This window comes from Pipistrellus kuhlii, unplaced genomic scaffold (assembly GCF_014108245.1).
Source record: "Pipistrellus kuhlii isolate mPipKuh1 unplaced genomic scaffold, mPipKuh1.p scaffold_m20_p_12, whole genome shotgun sequence".
Taxonomy (NCBI): Eukaryota; Metazoa; Chordata; class Mammalia; order Chiroptera; family Vespertilionidae; genus Pipistrellus; species Pipistrellus kuhlii.
Window position 1 is genome coordinate 32,121,503 of NW_023425427.1, and position 21,635 is coordinate 32,143,137.

General features: G+C 44.5%; 1 protein-coding gene across 5 annotated transcripts in view; it reads left to right on the forward strand.

Annotated features, from left to right (window-relative positions):
• The first annotated feature begins 9,123 nt into the window (after positions 1-9,123).
• DMRT1 (doublesex and mab-3 related transcription factor 1) overlaps positions 9,124-21,635 on the forward strand; it is a 95,845-nt gene continuing 83,333 nt past the window's right edge. For 2 of the 5 annotated variants that reach the window (XM_036433908.1, XM_036433905.1), the window contains exons 1-2: positions 9,124-9,477; positions 13,281-13,453. In XM_036433908.1, coding sequence (XP_036289801.1) covers positions 9,124-9,477; positions 13,281-13,453 — 527 coding nt within the window. Of the gene's footprint in view, positions 9,478-13,280; positions 13,454-15,048; positions 15,067-21,635 lie in introns of all 5 variants that reach the window. The other 3 variants (XM_036433904.1, XM_036433906.1, XM_036433909.1) reach the window with 2 other exon arrangements.

Here is a 21,635-nt window from a genome sequence, read left to right on the forward strand (position 1 = left end):
TTTTTGGCATGAACACCACAGTCACTCTCACTGTTTGCTTTCTTAGCTCATTGTTCTATCTTTAGGAATTAGGTGACTATTTTTTATAATATAATCTCTAAAACTAAGTGTAGTTTTTTCCCCATTCTTTGATAAAGTGGAAAATTGACAAGGCTTTCTTTTTTTTTGGGGGGGGGGGGCTTGATAAAATACGTAATAGCCGATATTTATGTGTCTACCAAAGAGTTCAGTTTTTAAACTTTGAATCAGTCACAAAATATTCATTTTACTATTCCCAACTCTCTATCTCATATAAACGGCCTGTGGTAAAAATACAGGTTTATTTACATTGTTATTAGCACTGATAATCTGTCTTTTTGTCTTGTTTTTATTTTATTAACAAACCAAGATATCAGCAAGAGAATGGCTATTGATTAGGTAGGGTATACTAGTATATGAATACCTTTGTTGATACACATTTTAATCTTCCAATTCATTTGAAACACTTAAATGAGGTTTTATTTCAGGATTTTTTTTTTTCTTCATAGTTTTCCCTGTTCTTTCAAGTCTGTTACAGCAGAAGGCACAGGAAAACTCTTGGGAGAGCTTCAATTTACCAGAGAATCAATTGTATAAGAAAATATTTAAATAGATGTTAATTTGGGATGGATTATCAAATTTGAAAACTAGTTACTTTTATTTATAAATGCTCAGTTAAAATAAGGCATTTGTAGAATAAAATCTAAAATAGCAATTTGATATTTGTTTGCTCTTCACAAATATCAACTAGTAAATCTATGTAGTTAATTTTTCTCCATCCAATTTAACTTTGTAGAAATAAAATTTTTAAACCAGTTTTCTTCTTTAAAGTTTAAGCAATTGATCCTGTAAGAAAAACATGTGATGGCAAGTAATTTCTTTTTCTTTAAATTGATGGAAAAGGGTTATTATGCTGCCAGTAATTGCCAACAGCAGTTAATACTGAAAAATCGTGTACCATTATCTTTAAAATACATCTTTAAATTTCTTTAGAGTGCATTTTCTCTAGATTACTTCATTTAACTTGTACACTGAGTGGCCAGATTATTATGATCTCTGAATGCATAATAATCTGGCCACTCAGTGTATATCCTATATAATAAAAGGCTAATATGCAAATTGTCCCCTCTACCAGGAGTTCGACCAGCAGGCAGGCCGGCCCACTGCACAAATTTATGTACCAGGCCTCTAATACATACACATACACTGAGTGGCCAGATTATCATGCATTCAGAGATCATAAATAATCTGGCCACTCAGTGTATTATAGTTGTTATTGTTTCCTAAATAATTTAAGCTTTCTCCTTTAAATGTCAAAACTTTTACATTTTGGCAATTTTTATTAGGAAATATCCCAGAATACTTATATCTTTACTGAACAGAGAGAAAGGAACTGGACAAGGTTTAATGTTTTGTTGACAACTCTCGGGGATTATTTGTGAAAATCCATCACTGGACCTTCTTATAAAACAGAGGTGCAGCCTTGGCCAGTGTGGCTCCGGTGATTGGAGTGTCATTCCTTACAGTGAAGGGCATACAATCAATTCTGGGTAAGGGCACATACCCAGGTTACAGGTTCAATCTCAGGTTCCATCCAGGAGGCAACCAATTGGTGCTTCTCTCTCACATTGATGTTTCTCTCTCTCTCCCTCTCCCTTCCTTTCTAAAAATCATCAACAACAACAACAACAACAAAAATTAGCCAAAACCAGTTTGCTCAGTGGATAGAGCGTCAGCCTATCCACTGAAAGGTCCCAGGTTCGATTCCTGTCAAAGGCATGTACCTTGGTTGTGAACACATCCCCAGTAAGGGGTGTGCAAGAGGCAGCTGATTGATGTTTCTAACTCTCTATCCCTCTCTCTTCCTCTCTGTGAAAAATCAATAAAATATATATATATTTAAAAATTGAAACAATAACAACAAAACCGTGGTGGTCCCCAGGGCTCTGCCCTGGATAACTCAGACCTGCTTCCCTGCTTGTGGCTGTGCTGCCTCCTCCCTGCCATCCGTCCACTCTCACCTTTATTGTTCTGCCATCCTCCTCCTCCTCATGATGTGACACTTGGTGGTGTCCTTTTGTCTTCCTAAGAGCCTGAGCCAGGCTCCAGGTGCTCAGCTAGTGTGGGACAGGTGTTTGCTTCTCAGAGGTTCTGTTACTAATTTCCACGTTCCCGGCTGGGCTCCTAATTACTGTCCTCCTTGGGAACGGTTTACTTGGGAGGAAATAGCAAACGGCCCAAATCCTATTAAACCTGCCTCCTCGTCCCTTCATTGTCAATCTGTGCTTCAGAATTCCTCCTACAGATTCCGAAACACCAGCAGCTCCCAGTGAGGTGGTGCTCAGTCTCTTGCAGGCACTGATCTAAGCCCTTTATATGCATGTCATTGCATCTTCACAATTCTCAGGTTATTTCCAATTTCCCGATGGAAAACTGGAGGCATAGAGGGCACGGGGTGTGCCCAGCTGGCGCATAGCTGTACGTGGCAAAGCTGGGACTCTGACACAGGCAGCCTGGCTCTTGGCAAGGCCTGTCTGGATTCCTCCACGCCAGCCACGCTGTCCAGCTCGCTGTCTGCGTGGGTATTGCTGGGAACTGGAACACTCAGAGGAAGATGGCTGGGAAGTCAGTTTCACGGCTGCAGCCTCAGGCGTAAGCCATCTTCCAGAGCAGCCCCGCCCAGCGTTATCTGCTTTCAAATTTCTCCTGCTCCTCCAGGCTACTCTGATGTTAGCTGCCGACAAATGATTGAGCATATTCTGTGTGGAGGGCATGGTTCTATGATATCGTCATCGCCTCCTAGGGGCTCAAAGCTCAGAGACATGTAAGTGGCTTGTTGAAGCCACACAGTCATTGGCAGACCCCTCACTTTCATTCTTCAAGCACCTCAAGGTCACAGCCTCCATCCTTCTCCATTGGCCCATAGGATAGATGCCAAATTCCTCACTGGCAGGCAAGGTGCCATACTATCTCTCCACCCTTATCTCCCGCTGGGCTCCGGCTTGACTCCCCTGTTCTAGACTGGCATGTCTGTGCCCTCTCCCCCAACCCCCAGGCTCACTCCCCATGCTCAGCCTTCTGTCCCTTGTTCCCACGACCTAGAATGTCCTGTTTTCTCCTCTGTGCAGACTCAAACCTGGTGACACCGGGCACCGTTCAACCTTCCCTCTCGCCCACGGCCCTCCTGAGTGAAATGCTCCAGGATTCCTCCCACCCGCCCCCTGGGGCACTGAGCACACACAGTTGCACACCAGGTCCTTAGTCCAGGCAGCTGATTCACGGCTCCACACTTGATATTCTGTCAAGCTGTATATTTGGACTTTCATGTGGATTCATGCATAGGGGTGGGCAAAAGTAGGTTAAATTACCAGTCACCTCTACCTAAAAGATAAAGCATAAGTAAGGATATGAAATAATAAATAACAATAAGAACACAAATAGCCCTAACCGGTTTGGCTCAGTGGATATAGAGCATTGACCTGCGGACTGAAAGGTCCCAGGTTCGATTCCTGTCAAGGGCATGCACCTTGGTTTCGGGTACATCTCCAGTAGGGGGCATGCAGGAGGCAAGTGATCGCTGTTTCTCTCTCATCGATGTTTCTGACTCTCTATCCTTCTCCCTTCCTCTCTGTAAAAAATCAGTGAAATATATTTTTAAAAAGAACACAAATAATACAATAATTAATAGTACAAGAATAAACACTGGGTTTTGAGTACTTACAACCTTTAAAACTACTTTTGCTTATCCCTGTATCCACAGAGAATTTTCCCCGTTACCTGTTGGATAAAATCCTGGGGCAAAGACTGCTTTCCCTGGACAAAATGAAAAGTAGATGAAATTTATCATTGTTGCTTTTAATACAGCTCTCCTCTCCACAAGCTTTCCCAATAAGTGTAAGGTTATATGTATATGTAACCTTACTACTCTTTTTTTCCTACTGTTTTTTCTTTCCATTATAGAAAATAATAATCTATAATCTGTAATAATAAGAGCCTAAGTGACCATGGCAACCAAATGGATGACGGCACAGGCTGTGTGGGGTGACTCAGCTGGTAGCAGGGTTAGTGAGGGGCGACCATATGGCTGAGCAGCAGGCTGCGTGGGGTGACCAGGACCAAAGGCGGGGCAGTTGGGAGCGACCAGGCTGGCTGGTGGGGCACTTGGGGATGACGAGGCCAGCAGGGGGACAGTAAGGAGCGATCAGGCCAGCGGAGGGAGAGGGGGCAGGTAGGGGTGATCAGGCAGACAGGCAGGTGAACAGTTAGAAGCCAGTGGTCCTGGGTTGTGAGAGGGATCTCCAACTGCCGGTTTAGGCCCGATCCTGGGTACCTGGAATGGAGAGGGTTCAGGCTGGGCTGAGGGGACTCCCTCCCCGTGTATGATTTTGTGCACCAGGCTTCTATCGTAATATTATAATAGTAATATAATAATAGGCATATTACTGTGTGCTAGCTACTTTTCTAAGCACTTCATGAGTATTAACTAATTTAGTCTCCCTATCAATCCTTTGAGGTAGGTATTTATTACGACTCTTTTGCAGGTGAGCAAACTGAGTCACAGAGGGGTTAAGAAACTTGCCTAAGGTTATTTAATTGTGATGCTATACTGTCTCACACACACAAAAAATAATGTATTTTTTTTATCTGATGGTGAAAGTAATGCCTTCAAAGTGGTTTAAAACTCAGATAATAAGCAAAATATAAGACCACACAGCTATAGTAATTGGAAAGCAAAACATGTAATAATTTATTGTGAAATGAGTATGCGTTCCAAATTCTAATGCTAACACTGCTGGTGAGCTGGATCACAGGGCTGAGGCTGTGCAGGCGAGGCCCAAACCCAGACATCAGTTCCTACCACACAACCAAGGCAGAAGAGACAGAAGGCAGAGAGCAAGAACACAGACCTGATCTGAAAAAGCAAAAACAAAAACAAAGCGTGAGGAAATTATCACCCACAATCCCATGACTTACGGAGAACTAAATACCTACTCAAGCAGATACAAATACACATTAGTTCCTATTTCAGACACGAAAACATATTGTGCATCTTTTTTGTCCTTAATTCAAAATCTTAAACAGCTTTGTTGAGGTATAGTTCATATACCATTACATTCTTGTTTTAATCATTCAAAAATTTTATTTGCAATAAAGAGTTTTATAATCATTACCAAACCCCACTTTAGACTATTGTATCATCCCAAGAAAATCTCTCCTACCCATTTGCACTTACTCTGCATTCCCACTCGACCCCCTGGCAACTACAAGTCACTTTTCTCTGTATACTGATTTTTCTATTCTGGACATTTCATGCAAATGAGAATATATGATATGTGGTATTTTGAACCTGCTTTTACTTAGCATAGTGTTTTCAAGGTTCCATCTTGCTGGAGCACATATCACTAGTTTACCTCTTTTGATAGTGAATAATATTCCGTTGTATTTATATGCCACATTTTGCTTATTTATTCCACTGTTGTTGGACATTTGGATTGTTTCAAATAAACAATGCTCCTATGGACATTCATGTAGAAATGTTTGTGTGTACATAACATTTTCATTTCTCTGGGGTAGATCTAGGAGTGGAATTGTTGGGTCATATGGTAAAGTTTCCAAAATGGCTGTGCCAATTTACATTTCTACCAGCAACATATGAGAATTCTAGCTTCTCCACATCCTATCCAACAGTTGCTATTATCTGTTTTTTATTATAGCCATCCTAGTGATTGTGAAGTGACATCTCATTGTTTTGATTAATATTTCCCTATATAAATATAAACCAGCATTTTTTCATGTGCTTATTGGCCATCCAAATATTTTCTTTGATGACTTGTCTTTTCAAAATGTTGCCCAAATTTTAATTGGATTGTCTTTTTATTATGCACTCCCACAGTTTCTTAGTTATTCCCAACTAGATTGGTGATCGAACTTACAACCCAGGTATATGCTCTTGCCTGGGATTTGGACTCAGAATCCTTTGGTGTGCAGGCCAATTAGCTAATCACTGAATAACACTGGCCAGGGTTCTTTTCACGTTCTTTTTTTTTTAAATTATATTTTTATTGATTTCAGAGAGGGAGATAGAAACATCAATGATGAGAATCATTGATCTGCTGCCTCTGGAACCCTCTTCCCCTCCACCCCCAACTGGGGCTAGAGTCTGAAACCCTGGTATATGCCCTGACCAGGAGCTGAACTGTGACCTCCTGCTTCACATGCGATGCTCAGCCGCTGAGCCACCTTATTAATGTGGCACAAAGGATTTGATTTTTATTAAATCAGTTTATCAATTTTTTTCTTTTATCACTTGGGCTTTTGGTGTCATATCTAAGAAATCTTTGCCTAACCCTGCCATGTTTTAGAATCAGCAATCATGCCCCATTCCCCACTTGTCAGCATGTCTTGGATATCTTTCTACCTCAATAAATACAGATCTGCATCATTATTCTTTACTAGAGGCCCAGTGCATGAAATTTGTGCGCTCAAGGGGGTGTCCCTCAGCCTGGCCTGTGCCCTCTTATAGTCCGGGAGCCCTTGGGGAATGTCCAACTGATGGCTTAGGCAGTTTGACATCCTGACTGCTGCTGCAGAGGCAGGAGAGGCTCCCACCACCGCTGCTGCGCTTGCCAGCTGTGAGCCCAGCTTCTGACTGAGCAGTGCTCTCCCTGTGGCAGCGTACTGACCACCAAGGGCAGCTCCTATGTTGAGCATCTTCCCCCTGGCGGTCAGTGTGTGTCATAGCAACGGGTTGTTCTGTCTACTTGCATATTAGCCTTTTATTATATTATTTGGTTTCTGGAAAGAGGGGAGGAAAGAAAGGATACCACAGGGTCAGACTACTCTGAATATCCAGGACCTCGCTGTTCATCCTTGGGGTGTACTTAATTCCATTTTAGATCATCTCATGTCTGGTACCTCCTCTGTGGTTTGTGAATAAAAACTTTACTAGGTCATTAACTTTATCACAACATCTTATGTTTTAATACCTTGGTCACATAGATTCCTGGTCCCAAATTTTCTGTAGGCTTACTAGTAAATTCCTCCGTCACAGATTCCAGGGATGGTTCCCCTGTAGTCGTGATTTGACAGCCTCCGTGTCCAGCATTTACGTCACTTTCTAAAACAGACTGAGCCTTGGGAATGATTCAGCTCTAGCTAACGCATTAAAATGTAAATATAGAAAAAGAAAAGTAAGTTGTGGATAACAGCAATTGGCACGTTGGTTTTAACGAAAGACGGAGGAATATTCCTGAACAAAATAGTGGCTATCACTTAGCAGGGTTCAGAATGAGAGGCATGGTCGCACCCTGGCCTCTATCCAGAGAGGAGCCTCACTGGCCCGATGGGGAGGATGTGAGGTATTGTGTAAAGCTAGACCCTTCTTTAGGAACTAAATTTCAGACAGAAAACAGTAATGGAGAAAATCCAGTAAGCAAAAGAGCCTCTAAGTGGGACCTCAGAATAAGAATGGGAAAGGCAGGTTAGAGGATTTCAGAGCTCAGTCTGAAAATACTAACCTGCTGAAAGAGAGGGTCACTACACAGTCATTTTGATGAGAAGCCAAAGTGGGATGGCCAGGATCCTTTGTAGACCTAGCCCCCTAAAATCCCAATTTATATCCCAGAATATGGAACCTGAGTACTGACACTGGGGAAAAGCAAAGAGCACGGGGGAGTGTGTAAGGGCAACCCCCTGGCTGCACCATGGCCATTGCAGTCCTGCGCAGAGAGGTGCGTAAGGGCCAACAAGGAGCTCCTCCAGACTGGTGGGTAACTATATGAGGCCGAGAAATGCACAGGGAGATCATTCTGGGTCCTTTAAGCAGTAACCTTAGGTCTTTAACTTTTTTTTTTTTCCTCTTGGAAAACAATAAGGGAGTCACTGCTGGGGGGAGGGAGGGCAGCTGCTGTGTGCATGGAATATATTGGAAGCTACTGCGGAGATTCAGACGCAAGGAAGGCTAGCGTGTGATATGGGCAGCTCTTTTTCTGGTGTGTAGGAAGAAATGATCACCAGGCTTTTAGGGACGGATGGCTGTGCAAGTACAAGAAGATACAAACATGAGAGGTGGTGGGGGTGGGGGTGGGGTGGGGTAGCGTGAGGGTGGGGCGAAGGCTGTAAGATGAGTGAGGGCTTTTTGGAGGTATGATTATAGTATATGTACAGCAAAATGCACACATCTTGTGTGGAATGAATTTTGATAAATGTCTAAATGAGGTGTGTTTTTTTTGTTGTTTGTTTGGTTTTTGTTTGTTTTTTAAAGCTGAGTTTTGCCTGCCTGCAGATCCTAAGTGAAGCTGTCTCAAAAGCAAGAAGCTATATGCGCCTTAGTGAGAGAAGCAACACAGGCTGGAACTACAGATTTGAAAGTTATGCCAGCAGGTAGAAATTTTGTGAGCAAACGAACACAAGCACGGGAAAGGGGAACTGGAGAAGAGAAAGCCCCAATTTTTGGTGCGCTTGAACCCCACACATTAAATTTGCGGGTTTAAGTTGCAGAGACTTTTTTCCAACCTCATACTAAATTCTCTTAAGGGAAGAAAGAAACCACTTTCCTAGTTGGCTTCTCCCAAAGTCTGCCCTACGGAACTTGCAGAATGGTGTCTTTGGGGGAAGGGAACCACAAGACCCCACGGAGTGGTGGTCTGCACCTCCTCCGCGCAGCTTGCACGACTTAAAAGGATACACAACTTTGTTCCCAACCTGGGGAGCCCAGCTGCTCCGTGCAGCAGCAGCCCTTTGGTGTTTTTGCAGACTGTGCAAGCTCACTTAGCAGCAGGAGCACAGCGCTCAGACTTGGGGGGCGGGGGGCGTGGCCGAGTCCTCTCCCGCCCAGACAGTCCCCGAGAACATTCTTAAAAAGTATCCAAAAGTCCTGCGCCCGCCGCGCGCGCCAAAAGAATATATAAAAAGGCGCAACCCCCCACTCCTCCGGGCATTGCGAGCACAGACTGCGCTCCTCTCGCCGCCGCACCTCCCGCTGCAGCCAGTGCACACGCCTCCCGCGCGCTCTCGGAAGCCTAGCCGTCGGCTGGGCACTTCCCTGGTAGCGGAGAGGCGACCCGAGACTCCTTGCGCTTCTTTTATTTTTATTTTTGGAGCATCATGCCCAACGAGGACGCATTCAGCAAGCCCTCGGCGCCGTCGGAGCCTCCGAACGCCCCGGGGGCACCGCCGCAGGGCAAGGCCGGGGGCTTCGGCGGCAAAGTGGCCGGGGCGCTGCTGGGAGCCTCGGGCGCCGGAGGCAGCGGCGGCGGCGGCGGCGGAGGCGGCAGCTCGGGGGCGTCGGGCGCGGCCGCCGGGAGCAAGAAGTCGCCGCGGCTGCCCAAGTGCGCGCGGTGCCGGAACCACGGCTACGCGTCGCCGCTCAAGGGCCACAAGCGCTTCTGCATGTGGCGGGACTGCCAGTGCAAGAAGTGCAACCTGATCGCCGAGCGGCAGCGCGTGATGGCCGCGCAGGTGAGCCCCAAACCTTTTCTTTTTTTTTTTTTTTTGGAAAAGAGCCGCGCGGGGTCCGGGTGCGGGAGGGAGGCAGCGGCTGCGGCGCGCTCCGCCCGAGCTCCCCGCCGCGCGCCGACGCCCCGCGCGGAGGGACGCGGCTCCGATCCCGGCTGGCGGGTTCCCTCGGCTTGGGCACCCCGCGATCCCGGACCCAGCCCTCCAGCCGAGAATCGCGGGGTTCGCCCCTCGAGGAGCCCCCAGAATCGCTGATCCCGCTTTTATAGCCAAGTTGGGTTCGCTCGCGAGCCATCGGGATCCCTGGCCCAGCCCTCCAGCCGAGAATTGCGGGGTGGGGTGGGCGGTTCGCCTTCCTGGGGAAGGTCCCCGGGACCCCCGCCCCCAGCGGAGGTGCAGGGTGCGCGCTTTGGGGGTGTCCGGGGACCCGCCCTGCAGCGGAGGAGAATTGCGCTTAAATTCCGAGGGTGCCGGCCTGGGCGATACCGTCTGCACGTTACCGAGAGCTGCCCGCCGAGCCGGATTTCCCGTCGGGCAGCGGTGTTTTCTGGAAACTTCTCCGCGACGGACGCCGCCGGCGTAGCCCCCGCGCTCTTGGCGCCCTTTCGGCCCCGCGCGGCCTCAGCCATCTTGGCCCCGCGGCCCCGACCCGACTCACCCGAACCGCGAATGGCGGTGGATGGCGGTGTGCGCGATTTCAAAAAGAATCAATAAGAGTTTCTTTAAAACTGTGCGCGGCGGCGGAGGGAACGCCAGGGTTCGAAGTTTTGTCTGCCGTTCGCGGTTTAGTATTTTGTTTTAAAACGGCAAAGGCAGGGCAGCGATGTAACATCGAAAACGGAAATGAAAAGTCTTTGGTAGCCTAAAAGGGTTTTTTAGAAGAGAGCAAAAACTTTTTCTTCCCAGCTAAAAAAAAAAGATTTTTAAAAAAATCTTTTAAGATAGGCTATTTTAAAAGAAACGACACCCAAGATATTTACCAAGGGCGGTGCTACTTTTGGGGAGGAATGTGTGAATATCCTCCATGGAAAATGACTTGGTGGAGCGCGTTGGACAGGATGGCACAAATGTTTGGAGATTATACTTTTATGTACCTTTTCTTCCTTTTTTTTATTTTTAAAAAGGGTTTTAACTGGATCTGTTTTGGCTTCATGGATTCTGAAGTCATGAACATGTAGGTTGTTTTTTTCTTGGTTTCTCTCTAGATTTTTAGTTTCACCTGCAGTGGATGGAAAGAGTAAGCTGAGTGTAGCATTTAATTGCATCACAATGAGCTCATTAAAAAAAACAACACACACACACACACACACACACACACCCCCCTTAGGAACATGTTGATTGCATGTGAAGGTAGAAAAATATTCTGAACATCTAGTCCTTGGCTTAAATAGTGTGGAGAGTGTGCTTGGGATGGGGATTTTCCTCAAATACAATAAAAATACTCACTTTTGAACAAGCTTTATTGGAGGGGCACTAACTGTTTTTGTTATGTTAAAAGCAAAGGCAACTCAGGATTACTTTTATGAAAATGTGAAACTTCGGTGGTGTTTTCCACGTCAGAAGGTTGGTGTTGTTTTTGAAACCTTTAAAAACCAAAAACCATGTAACAGCCTTTTTTTTTTGGTCCTAAAATAGTTTGAAATTGATCTTAGGACTCTGAAATAATTGCATGTTTGTTTGTTTTTTAAATCAGTTGCCTCACCTTCTCTGTTTAAATAACATTTCCTAAGAACCGTTGGGGGGTCTTTGTAAAAGTGTCTTTAGCTTATGGAGTATTTTGTATGTTTTGTGCACGAATGGGATTTGTGTAAATCAAGGTATAGGCATTGGCATACTGCACAGGTTTGTGGGTATTTTTATTATTTCTGATCAGATCCTTAATATTATGTGTTAAAATTTCATGGTTAATAATAGAAAGTCCAAAATTTAAGCATAATTATTTAAGAATTCTTTTGTAAGTTGAAAACTCCTCATATAATGAGTAAAAATTTCTTCCAAATGAATCAGCTTTCTGAATTTGGACTACAATTTTCCTAAAACAATATATAAATTGTAGTTGTGCTCCCAGTTTACCATTTAAAAAAAATAAAAATCCAAAGCAAACCAGTTTACCATTTTGATTTCAACTCTGGCTTGTCTTTGGGACTCTGAGGTACAGGTACTTTCACCAAGAGTCAATTTCCACAGAAAGTCTCCCCTTTTTGTTACATACAATTCATTTTCTTCACACCTCTTTTTTCCCCAACCTTTAACAATGTTATTTAAAAGGAGATAAATTGAAGAGGGGCTAGGAGGAGTTTCTTTCTTTAAAATACTTTTTAAAAATTGATTTCAGAGAGGAAGGGAGAGGGAGAAAGAAACATCAATGATGAGAGAGAATCATTGGTTGGCTGCCTCCTGCACACCCCCCACTGGGGAGGGAACCCCGAAATTTCTGGGCATGTGCCCTGACTGGGAGTCCAACTAGCCACCTCCTGGTTCCTGGGTGGATGCTCAAACCACTGATCCACACTGGCCAGGCAGGAGTGCCTGAAGTATGTTAGGTCCCTTCCATCTCCTCCTTCCATCTCCTCCTTTCCTGCCTGGAATATCCACTTGTCCTCTTTCCCGCCACCTCCAGCCTCTCTCCTCTCCAGCCCTTTCCCCCTCTTCCCTGTTACCTCTCCACATGCTCCCTCCCCTCCACCCCAGGCTCTGAAGGGTGTCCCAAGCAGCCTGACTCTCCTGCCCACCCGCTTCCCTGGCTCTGCCCCTTCACCCTTACCTGTCTCCTTACCTGCCCAAGTCCTACTCACTCTAATATTCAGGGCTCTGTTCCAACACCACCTCCGGCTGATTCTTCCACCTGAGGCCACGGCTGGCTCTGAACATAGGGCTGGCGTGTACCTCTCCTGGGGCGTTTGCCACATTCTGCCTTCTGCCTAGAGTCACACGTTTGCCTCCTCTACACGCCCAGGCCCTGGTGCCAGCTGGAAGCTAGGTGTGGTGCCCTGGCCGGGAGTTGAACATGCAACCTTTTGGTGCAACAGGAGGATGCTCCAACCTACTGAGCCACCGCCCAGCCAGGGCTTGTTTCTCCTTTTAAAACAGTGAGTACCTTGCCAAAATCGGTTTGGCTCAGTGGATAGAGCATCAGCCTGCGGACTGAAGGGTCCCAGGTTCGGTTCCAGTCAAGGGCATGTGCCTTGGTTGCGGGCACATCCCCAGTGGTGGGTGTGCAAGAGGCAGCTGATCGATGTCTCTCTCTCATCCTCTCTCATCGATGTTTCTGGCTCTCTGACCCTCTCTCTTCCTGTCTGTAAAAAATCAATAAAATATATATTTTTAAAAAAACAGTGAGTACCTTGGGATCTCATCTTAATCTTACCGTATCTGGCTGATGGCTGTTCCCGCACGATGGCCTTTTACAGGTTTGTGGAGCTAAGGAGACCCCATTCTCCTGCCTTTCTGATGATGAGTGCTGACTTCCCAGGTGGGACGCCTCTGCTTGGCTGACTCCCCCCCCCCCCCCTCCCCGTCTCCCTAACCAACCTTATTTCCTCCTTTACATGCTAATTTATTTACTGAACTTTTTTTTTTTTTTTTTTTTTTTTTGAGCGCCTACTGTGGGCCAGACACTGGCTCTCAACCATGTTATCAGCTTTGGCTGCACATCCCAGGTGCCTGGCCATGAGAGGTGTTCAGCCCTCCCTCTGGAGCTGCTGGATCCTGCCCGCTGGGGAGGGCGGGGCTTCAGGTATTTCCCCCCAAAGCTGCAGGAGTGATGCTTACAGCGACCTGCTTATCGGTTCATCTGCTGCTTTCAGGTGGCCCTGAGAAGGCAGCAGGCCCAGGAGGAGGAGCTGGGGATCAGCCACCCCATCCCGCTGCCCACAGCGGCCGAGCTGCTGGTCAAGAGAGAGAACAACGGCAGCAACGCCTGTCTGATGACCGAGAGCGGCGGCTCCTCGCAGCCCCCGCCTCCGCCGCCGCCCCCGCCGCTGCCGCTGCCGCCGCCGCCCCCGCCGCCCGTGGGCGCCCCTGCAGGTGCAGTTGCAGGTAACCTGGGGGACCTGGGCTTCCCCGGGGTGTCTGAGCATGATGAGGGAAGGAGGGCCAAGGCCCCCCAAACAGCCTCAGGACCTTCCGGAGTCATGTCTCACTTAGCTCATTAGTCCACAGAGCCAAATACCTACAGTACAACGATTGAAATTTCTTTTGAGAGCCAATTTTAAAAAATATATATTTTATAGATATTTTTTTTTACAGAAAAGAAGGGAGAGGGATAGTTAGTTAGAAATATTGATGAGAGACAAACATCGACCAGCTGCCTCTTGCACACCCCCCACTGGGGATGTGCCCACAACCAATGTACATGCCCTTGACCGGAATCGAACCCGGGACCCCGCAGTCTGTAGACCAACACTCTATCCACTGAGCCAAACCAGTTTCGGCGAGAGCCAAATTTTTAAAACTTAAACTTCTTCTCACGCCACTTCTTCAAAATAGACTCACCCAGGCCATGATATTTTGTGGAAAAGCCACACTCAAGGGGCCAAAGAGCCCCATGTGGCTCTCGAGCCCAGGCTTACCAGCCACTGACTTAGAGGGTTTTCTTAAAGGATTCTTCCTCTGCAGGTGCTTTTGGCTGCCTCCCCAAGGAGAGCGGCCCTATAGTCTAGACCGGGAAGTTCCAACAGCTTTCCTTTTCTGTTAGTGATTAGCCAAGACGGACTCTGTAAGGAATGTCAAAGGAGCGACATTTTCCAAATTTCCAAATCACAGCCCACCATTCCATTTTTGAGTCCTTGTGGTGGCAGCTGAAGATCCTTGTTTTCTAGAACTAAAAGTCCATTTCTCTGGCAAATGACTGCAATCCATTTGCATCTAGTTTCAGTGAGCACCGGGATCTCGGGGAAGGCATGTCTCATTGGTTGAAATTCTCTCTCCCATGTACTCAGACCATACCAGGGGCTACATGCATGTTTGTTGACTTCATTCTTAGAAGTAGGAGGAATTAGCCCCATTTTGCACATGTGAAAACGGAGGTGTAGGAAGTTTAAGTGATTGGTTAAATCCATCTGCAGAGCTAGAGAGCATCTGGCTTGGTCCATCTGCCTCCAGAGCTCACTGTCCTTATTGCACTGGGTCTCCAAATTACTTCCAGCATCATGATGGTCTGGAGCTGCACTGTCCAATAGGGAAGCCCCTAGCCACGCATCGCTATGTAAGATTGATAACAATGAAGTAAAATCAAAACATCCACCCAAAAAAGATAAACAAATGGCCTGTAAAAAGCTGCTAAACATCGCTGACCATTATGGAAAACAAATCAGAATTACAATGAGATTCCATCTTATACTAAGATACCAACACATTAAGACGGTTACTATAAAAACCCCCACACAAAATAACAACATTAGTGAGAACATGAATACATGAGAAACTTTGTGCTTTGTTGGTAGGACAGTAAAATGGTTCATCTGATAATGGAAAACAGTATGAAGGTTCCTCAAAAATTGAAAATAGAATTACCCTACGATCCAGTAATTTCCTCTTCTGGTTATGAGAAGAATTGTAAGGAGGGTCTTGAAGAGCTATTTGCACACCTACGTTCACAGCAACATTATTAATAATAACTAAAAGGTGGAAGCCACCCGTGTTCATCAGCAGATGAACAGATAAGCAAATTATTCAGCCTTGAAAAGGAAGTTCTGACACATGCTACAAAATTGAGAATATTTTACTAAGCGAAATAAACCAGTCACAAAACTTACAAATACTGTATGATTCCACTTAAATACTTAGGGTAGTCAAAATCATGCAGACAGAAAGTAGAATGGTAGTTGTCAGGGACTGAGGAGAGAGGAGAATGGAGAGTTAGTGTTTAATGGGTAGAGAGCTATGGTTTTCAACCTTTTTCATCTCTTGGGACACAGACTAATTACTAAAATTCTGCAGCACACCAAAAATATATTTTTTGCTGATCTAACCAAAAAAATAGGTATATTTTGACTCACACTGGACAGCTATCATGTTGGCTGTTGTCATTTTCAAAATTTGACAATATAAGGAAAAAGAGGTCAGTGCCCCTAACTAAATAGTCAGGTGGTGAACGTTTTTAAAATTCTTGTGGCGTACCTGTTGAAAATCACTGTTCAGTTTCACAAAGATGAAAAGAGCTATGGAGATGGATAGTAGTAATGGTTGCACATTCTAAATATATTTAACTAGTGCCCTGGTACACAGACTTGGACACATTGAAAGGAAATTAATTAGAAGGTGGCCAGCAGGGCAGGACTGGGCTAGACATGCCAAACACATCCTGGAGCCAACCTCTAGTGGCTCCTCCCTGGCCAGCCACACCTGGGGTGACACCGTGGCTCAAGGGGCATATGTGGAGTGAGCGGGGTCCCTCTGGCAGACGGGGTCCCTTGGCCTGGCCTGTGGGATTGGGCTAAAACCGGCTCTCCAACACTCCCCGAAGGGGTCCTGGATTGTGAGAGGGCAGTTGTTATGGGATGCACCCTGGAATCGGGCTCCCTCTGGTTCTGGGATGCATCACCCAAGAACAGCTGCTGCCTAATCACTGCTGCTTGGCAGTTCCAGTGTTCAGTGTCTGCCCCCTGGTGGTCAGTGCCTATCATACCTACTGTCTGGACGGACAGTCAGACGGTCACTTAGCCTTTTTTATATATATATATATATATATATATATATATATATATATATATATATATATATATATACACTGTTGAACTGTGCACTTAAAAGTGGTTAAGATGGCACCTTGGTTGGTGTAGCTCAGTTGGTTGGGTGTCATCCTGTGCATTGAAAAGTTGCCATTTTGATTCTCAATGTTGGGCTCTTTTAACATCTGTGTTTCTCTCCCTTCCTCCCGGCTTCCCTCCCTCTCCTTTCCTCTCTCTCTAAAACTTAATAAAAAATGACTAAGATGATACATTTTAGGTGTATTTTACAACAATAAAAATTTAAAATATTCATTTCCTCATTTGTACTAGCACATTTGAAGTGCTCAGTAGACACATAGAGGTAAGGCCTACCATATTGAGTAGTGTGCATCGCCTTTTCTCACAAAGGTGCTTTTAATGACCCTGGTTTAGAATGCAAGAGCTCTAAGAAAATTCACCAAAGATCTGTGAAATCCTGTTTGCATCAAATGCATATATTATTATATTTAATACACTAGAGGCCCATTGCACAAAGATTCATGCACTAAGCCTTCCTTCCCCTGGCAGCTGGCACTGGTTTTTCTCAGGCACCCAGGCCTTCGCTTTGGCCACAGTGGAGAAGCCAAGCCTCTTCAGTCTGCAGTCATCTTCAGTCTTCAGTTGTGTTTTAGTCTTCAGTCTTTGCTCCATGCCTGTATATGCAAATTAACCTGCCATCTTTGTTGGGTTAATTTGCATACCATTGCCTGGTGGGCATTGTGGATGTGTGGTCAATTTGCATATTTTTATTTTATTAGTGTAGATATGCTGAGATTCATAGCATGTAAGTAGAGCAACAGTTCCCAAACATTCTTTGGCCATGCCCCACCTAAGCACCTCTAAAATCCTGATAATACCCCCTGTGGCATATAATTCTTATTATTCAAAAAAGGAACTATTCACGTGGAGGAAGCCTAAAAGGCCATTAACTTTGGACACATAACAAGTGTTCAAAGAACATGGCATCAATGAAAGAAAAATAAAAGAATGAAAGGACAGTTGAAGTGCTGAGGAAGAAATCACTAAGAGATTGTTTTAAAAAATAATATGAAATGATATGAAAAAATAGCAATTAGTTTTAAAACATATAATAGAGAAGTGAAATGCTTAAGTATGTCACAATATATATTTATATACTGTATATGAGACCCCTAGAACCGTAAGAAATGCAAAATTTCACTATTCATAACTTATTCTTGAATTACTCCCCTTAAAAATCAAATTGCCCCTCTGTAAGGCATGTGCCCCACATTGGGAACCACTGACACAGAGCCTGTGGTGTGAATCCAGGAAGAAGAGCTGTGCAGTGTTTTATCTCTTCCCTAATATTGTCACGAGTTACTCAGTTTGCTGCCCTTAACCGCTGGGCTAAGTTGCTCAGCTTCCTGTCATTAACTAGCTATGTAACTTTGAAACTGCCCCTTAAGCTCTCTGGGCTTTTTGCTTCCTCTTCATAAAAGGGGGAAGGAGGTCTTTGAGGGTTTTGAAGACTCTCTGAATCTTGACCATTAAAAAGAAGGAGAAAGTAAGCAGGTGAGTGGTGAAACCAAAATTTCTACATTGCTGATTGCTGTGTCTGTGTGTTTGTCACTATGTGTGTTACTGGGGCTATAGGTTTTATAGCTAACAAAGGAAATGGTATTATTTCCTTTTTATTTATTTAAGTATTTACTTACTTTCTTATTTATTTTTGGGTTGATTTCTCATATACTTAACAACAGTTTCCAAATTTTCCTTTCTGGAGAAAGGAAGGAAAGAGTACATCTCTCAGAAGTATGATCTTTACACTTTGGGATTTTAAGCTATATCTGAAGTTCATTACCAAATAATACATGCCTGGCCAGGGCAGATATGGATTTAGCTGGAGGGCTGAAGTAGAAACTGGGTGTGCCAGAGTAGAGTAAAGAGGAATGGATGTTCACAGACATCTCAGGAGGCAGGAATTATTCCTGTTTACAGAAAAGTAAACCAATGGTAAAAATAAGTAAACGAGTTTACAAAGAAGTAAACCAATGGTAAGGAAGCTGAAGCCCATCCAGTCCCAAAGCCCATGGGTTTCCCATTCAGCTGCTTGTGAAGAAAGGCTGTGGGAACAGTAGCCATGCTTCTTTGGGAAACGGGCAATTGTGATGAAAGGCATGGCGTAATCCTCAGAAGGGACTTAGTGCTAATGGGCAATAAGGACTACGTTAGGGGCAAAAGTCTTTGTCGTTCTCCGGCAACACGGAAGACTGCAGCCACTGGTCTTCATGGGGTGAAATACAGGGAGAGTGATGGGTAAAGGTCAAGGCTGGGCATTTTGTAAGTCGTCACAGATGACCTTGGTCTAGCTGCTGTCCTGTATTCTACGTTGGAGAAAGGGATGTCAGAGTTTGATTGTGTACCCCAAGATAGTGGAGCTTTAGAGAAGGATTTTGGGCTAGATGGAGTTCAGAATGACAAGGACGTTCTCCCAGGGTATTTCAGAGTAGCATTGGGGGAAATTAGAAATAGAAGTAGCAGAAAAGCGGGATAGAAGGTTCAGAGTCAAGGAGGATGTGACCCGATTTCGTTCTTTGCCTCTGGACCTGATAGACCTTGGAGTCCTTCTGAGTCTCGGGAGGGGAATGTGGAAGCCAACAGTGTATTGTGTCCATGTGCTCAGGTGTGGGCGGGGAGGCATCCCTGCCAAAAGTGATGGGCTTTTCCCTTGCCAGTTCATCTCCCCGCGTGGGGCAGGAGCCTCAGGTACATTGTCATCGCTCCCTGGACTTCTGTTAAAGCTCCTGAGTTGGGACCAGGCTGGGATGTGAGCAAGAGAAAAACAGAAATGCCAACAATACATAGAGGGAGAAAGGAAGGAAGGGGTGATGAAGTGAGAGGGAAAGAACCAAAGAGACTGGCTGGAGGTTGTCTAAGTTTTATGCAGCACAGAGGGCCTGACTTCTTAGATAGCTTGCTGCTAACAAATACGTACCTCATATTAAATTTCCAGAGATGAGGATTTACTTAAAATAATGCTTAACTTTCTGCAGCCAAATAGTATTCATTTCTAGAGTAAAAAAAAAACCAAAAAACATATCCAGCGAAAGATAATTGTTCTTCCACTTCCAACCTGAAAGCCTCCTACGTTTGTCATTTCAGAATTACACGCTGCACGTACAAGCTTATGTGTCTACTGGTCATTTTCAAATATGGATATTATATGTATACATTTACCATAATGGGGATGTATGTTCCCTCCTATGTGTAATTTTTCCCCATTTAAAGCAGTTTGGAATATCTTAATGGCCTCGTATTCCACTTATAGATGAGGAAGGCTGGGATGTGAAGTGAGTAGCAAGGAGTAGTGGGAGGAGTTGTTATGGAATGGTAGAAGCTACCAGCCTGGCTCCCCTGGGGGCAGGCTGCTTACCTCCTCTTTCTAATACCTTAGGTTTAGTGTGTATAGGACACTAGCTTAGTGACATGCAATAGAGCTTCATACCCTTGCACTTTCTTAGTTAGGTCCTTTTGGCTTCTGAAACTGCCAAAAGTGAGAGTGAGAAACACTCAAGAATTATTGCAGAGATTATTGGCTCAATGCTAAGGACACTGAAGACAACTGGATTTACCAACCTGTTTCTTTTATTGGAGAACTGACCGAGTACCTTATAAAAAAAAAAAAAAGTCTCTACAATCCTCAGCCAAAGATTTTTGTTGTTGTTTTCCCCTATGATTGTGAGTATTTCTGTGGAAGAAAAAGCCTTTTGAAGAAACTAGCCTGTCGTTGTTGTTTCTTATACTAGCAGGATTAGATGTTAGCAGATGCACTATTGGTTAGCAAATAATTTCTTCCCAGACACTTTTGGGACACTCCGGAAAAAAGGGTGATCATTTTGGCTTATAAAAAAACTAGGAATTAATAGCAACTTCAGCATTATCTCTGTGGCTTTACTTTTTAAATTTTAGCATAAATAAATATACTTCAAAAGTTAATGAACTTTTAAAAAATATCTTAGGCATTCTTCCTCTTTGGGATCCTCTTGGTTTTATTTTATGTTCTACTTTTCCTTCAACTTCCTGTGTGGCCAGTAGATTGCTATCTTGCCCTGTTGCCTTACACTAAAGTCTGCCTAGTGCTTTGCCACTGCTTTTCTGTGCAGAGCTGTCAGATGAAGGGTTGCATTGTAGATCATTTGGTCCTGCACATGTATCCTTTGTAAGTAAGGACCTGAATGTTATCTGCCTCGGGGCCCTCCCTTCTGGAGCACCCTGGACTTCCACACACTCACATTCACACTCCCCTGCCTCAAACCACCTCCTCCCGTCCTGAACCTTCTCTGGCAGCCCAGGCTCCCGTGGCCTGTGGCTATCACCTCTCTCCTGCTGAGAGGTGTCTGATAATGGTGCGCCCCCTCCTTCCTTTCTCTTATTTAGCAGTAATTCCACTTCTGAATAAAGGGAAGGGGGGCGAGCAGGCACACAAGGTAGGGAACACTTTCCATTGTGTGTCTTCTAAGTGCTTAAATGCTTTACAAAGATGAAATGTGGCAGTTTGAAAATGGAGTAATGTTCCCATGCAATTTTTATCAGTAAAAAATGTGGCTGATGAATTAACAATTAGAGATACTGAGTTTTTAAATAAATAAAAAATTTATTTTTGATTGAATTAATTGGAGTGACATTGGTTAATAATGAAATTATACAGGTTTCAGGTGTACAATTCTGTAACACATCAACTGTATATTGTACTGTTTGCCCCCTGCCCCTTCCCTTCTGGTAATCACCACATGCAGTATTTTTTTTTCTTAAACCCTTCAGCTTTTGCACTCAGCCCTACCACGCTCCTCCTCTCTGACATACGTCAATCTGTTCTCTGACTATGAGTCTGTTTCAAAAGAAAATTATTCTTTAGAGCAGTTATAGGTTCACAGCAAAATTGAGAGAAAGGTACAGGGATTTCCCATGTATCCTCTGCCCCCACATGCACTGCCTCCCCTATTGTCAGCACTCCCTTTAGAGTGGTGCATTTGTTGTAATTGACCTACAATGACGCGTCATAATCACCTCACGTCCAGAGTTGACCTTTGGGTTCACTCTTGTGCTACGGGTTTGGACAAACTTAGGATGACATATATTACCACCATTATGGTGTCACACAGAGTAGTTTGACTGCCCTCAAAATCCTCTTTGGAGATATTAAAATATATTTTAGTTTTTATTTTTGCAGTTTCCCAGTATTGTGCAGAAAGAAGCTTTTCAAGTGAACAAGCAAAATATTTTACCCAGATTGGTTTGAGAGTTTATTTTTGAAGGATTCTGTTCCCTTATATAAGCGAGTTTCATTTGATCTTAGAGCTCTCAGTTTCAGATAGAATAGGAAATGTAGATATTTGGTTTAAAAATGCCGTTAGAAGAAAGCATTCTCCAGTTTTACTTTTGGAGTCAAATTTCCAGGATGTCTAACAAAACAAAACTCCTTAAACTGAA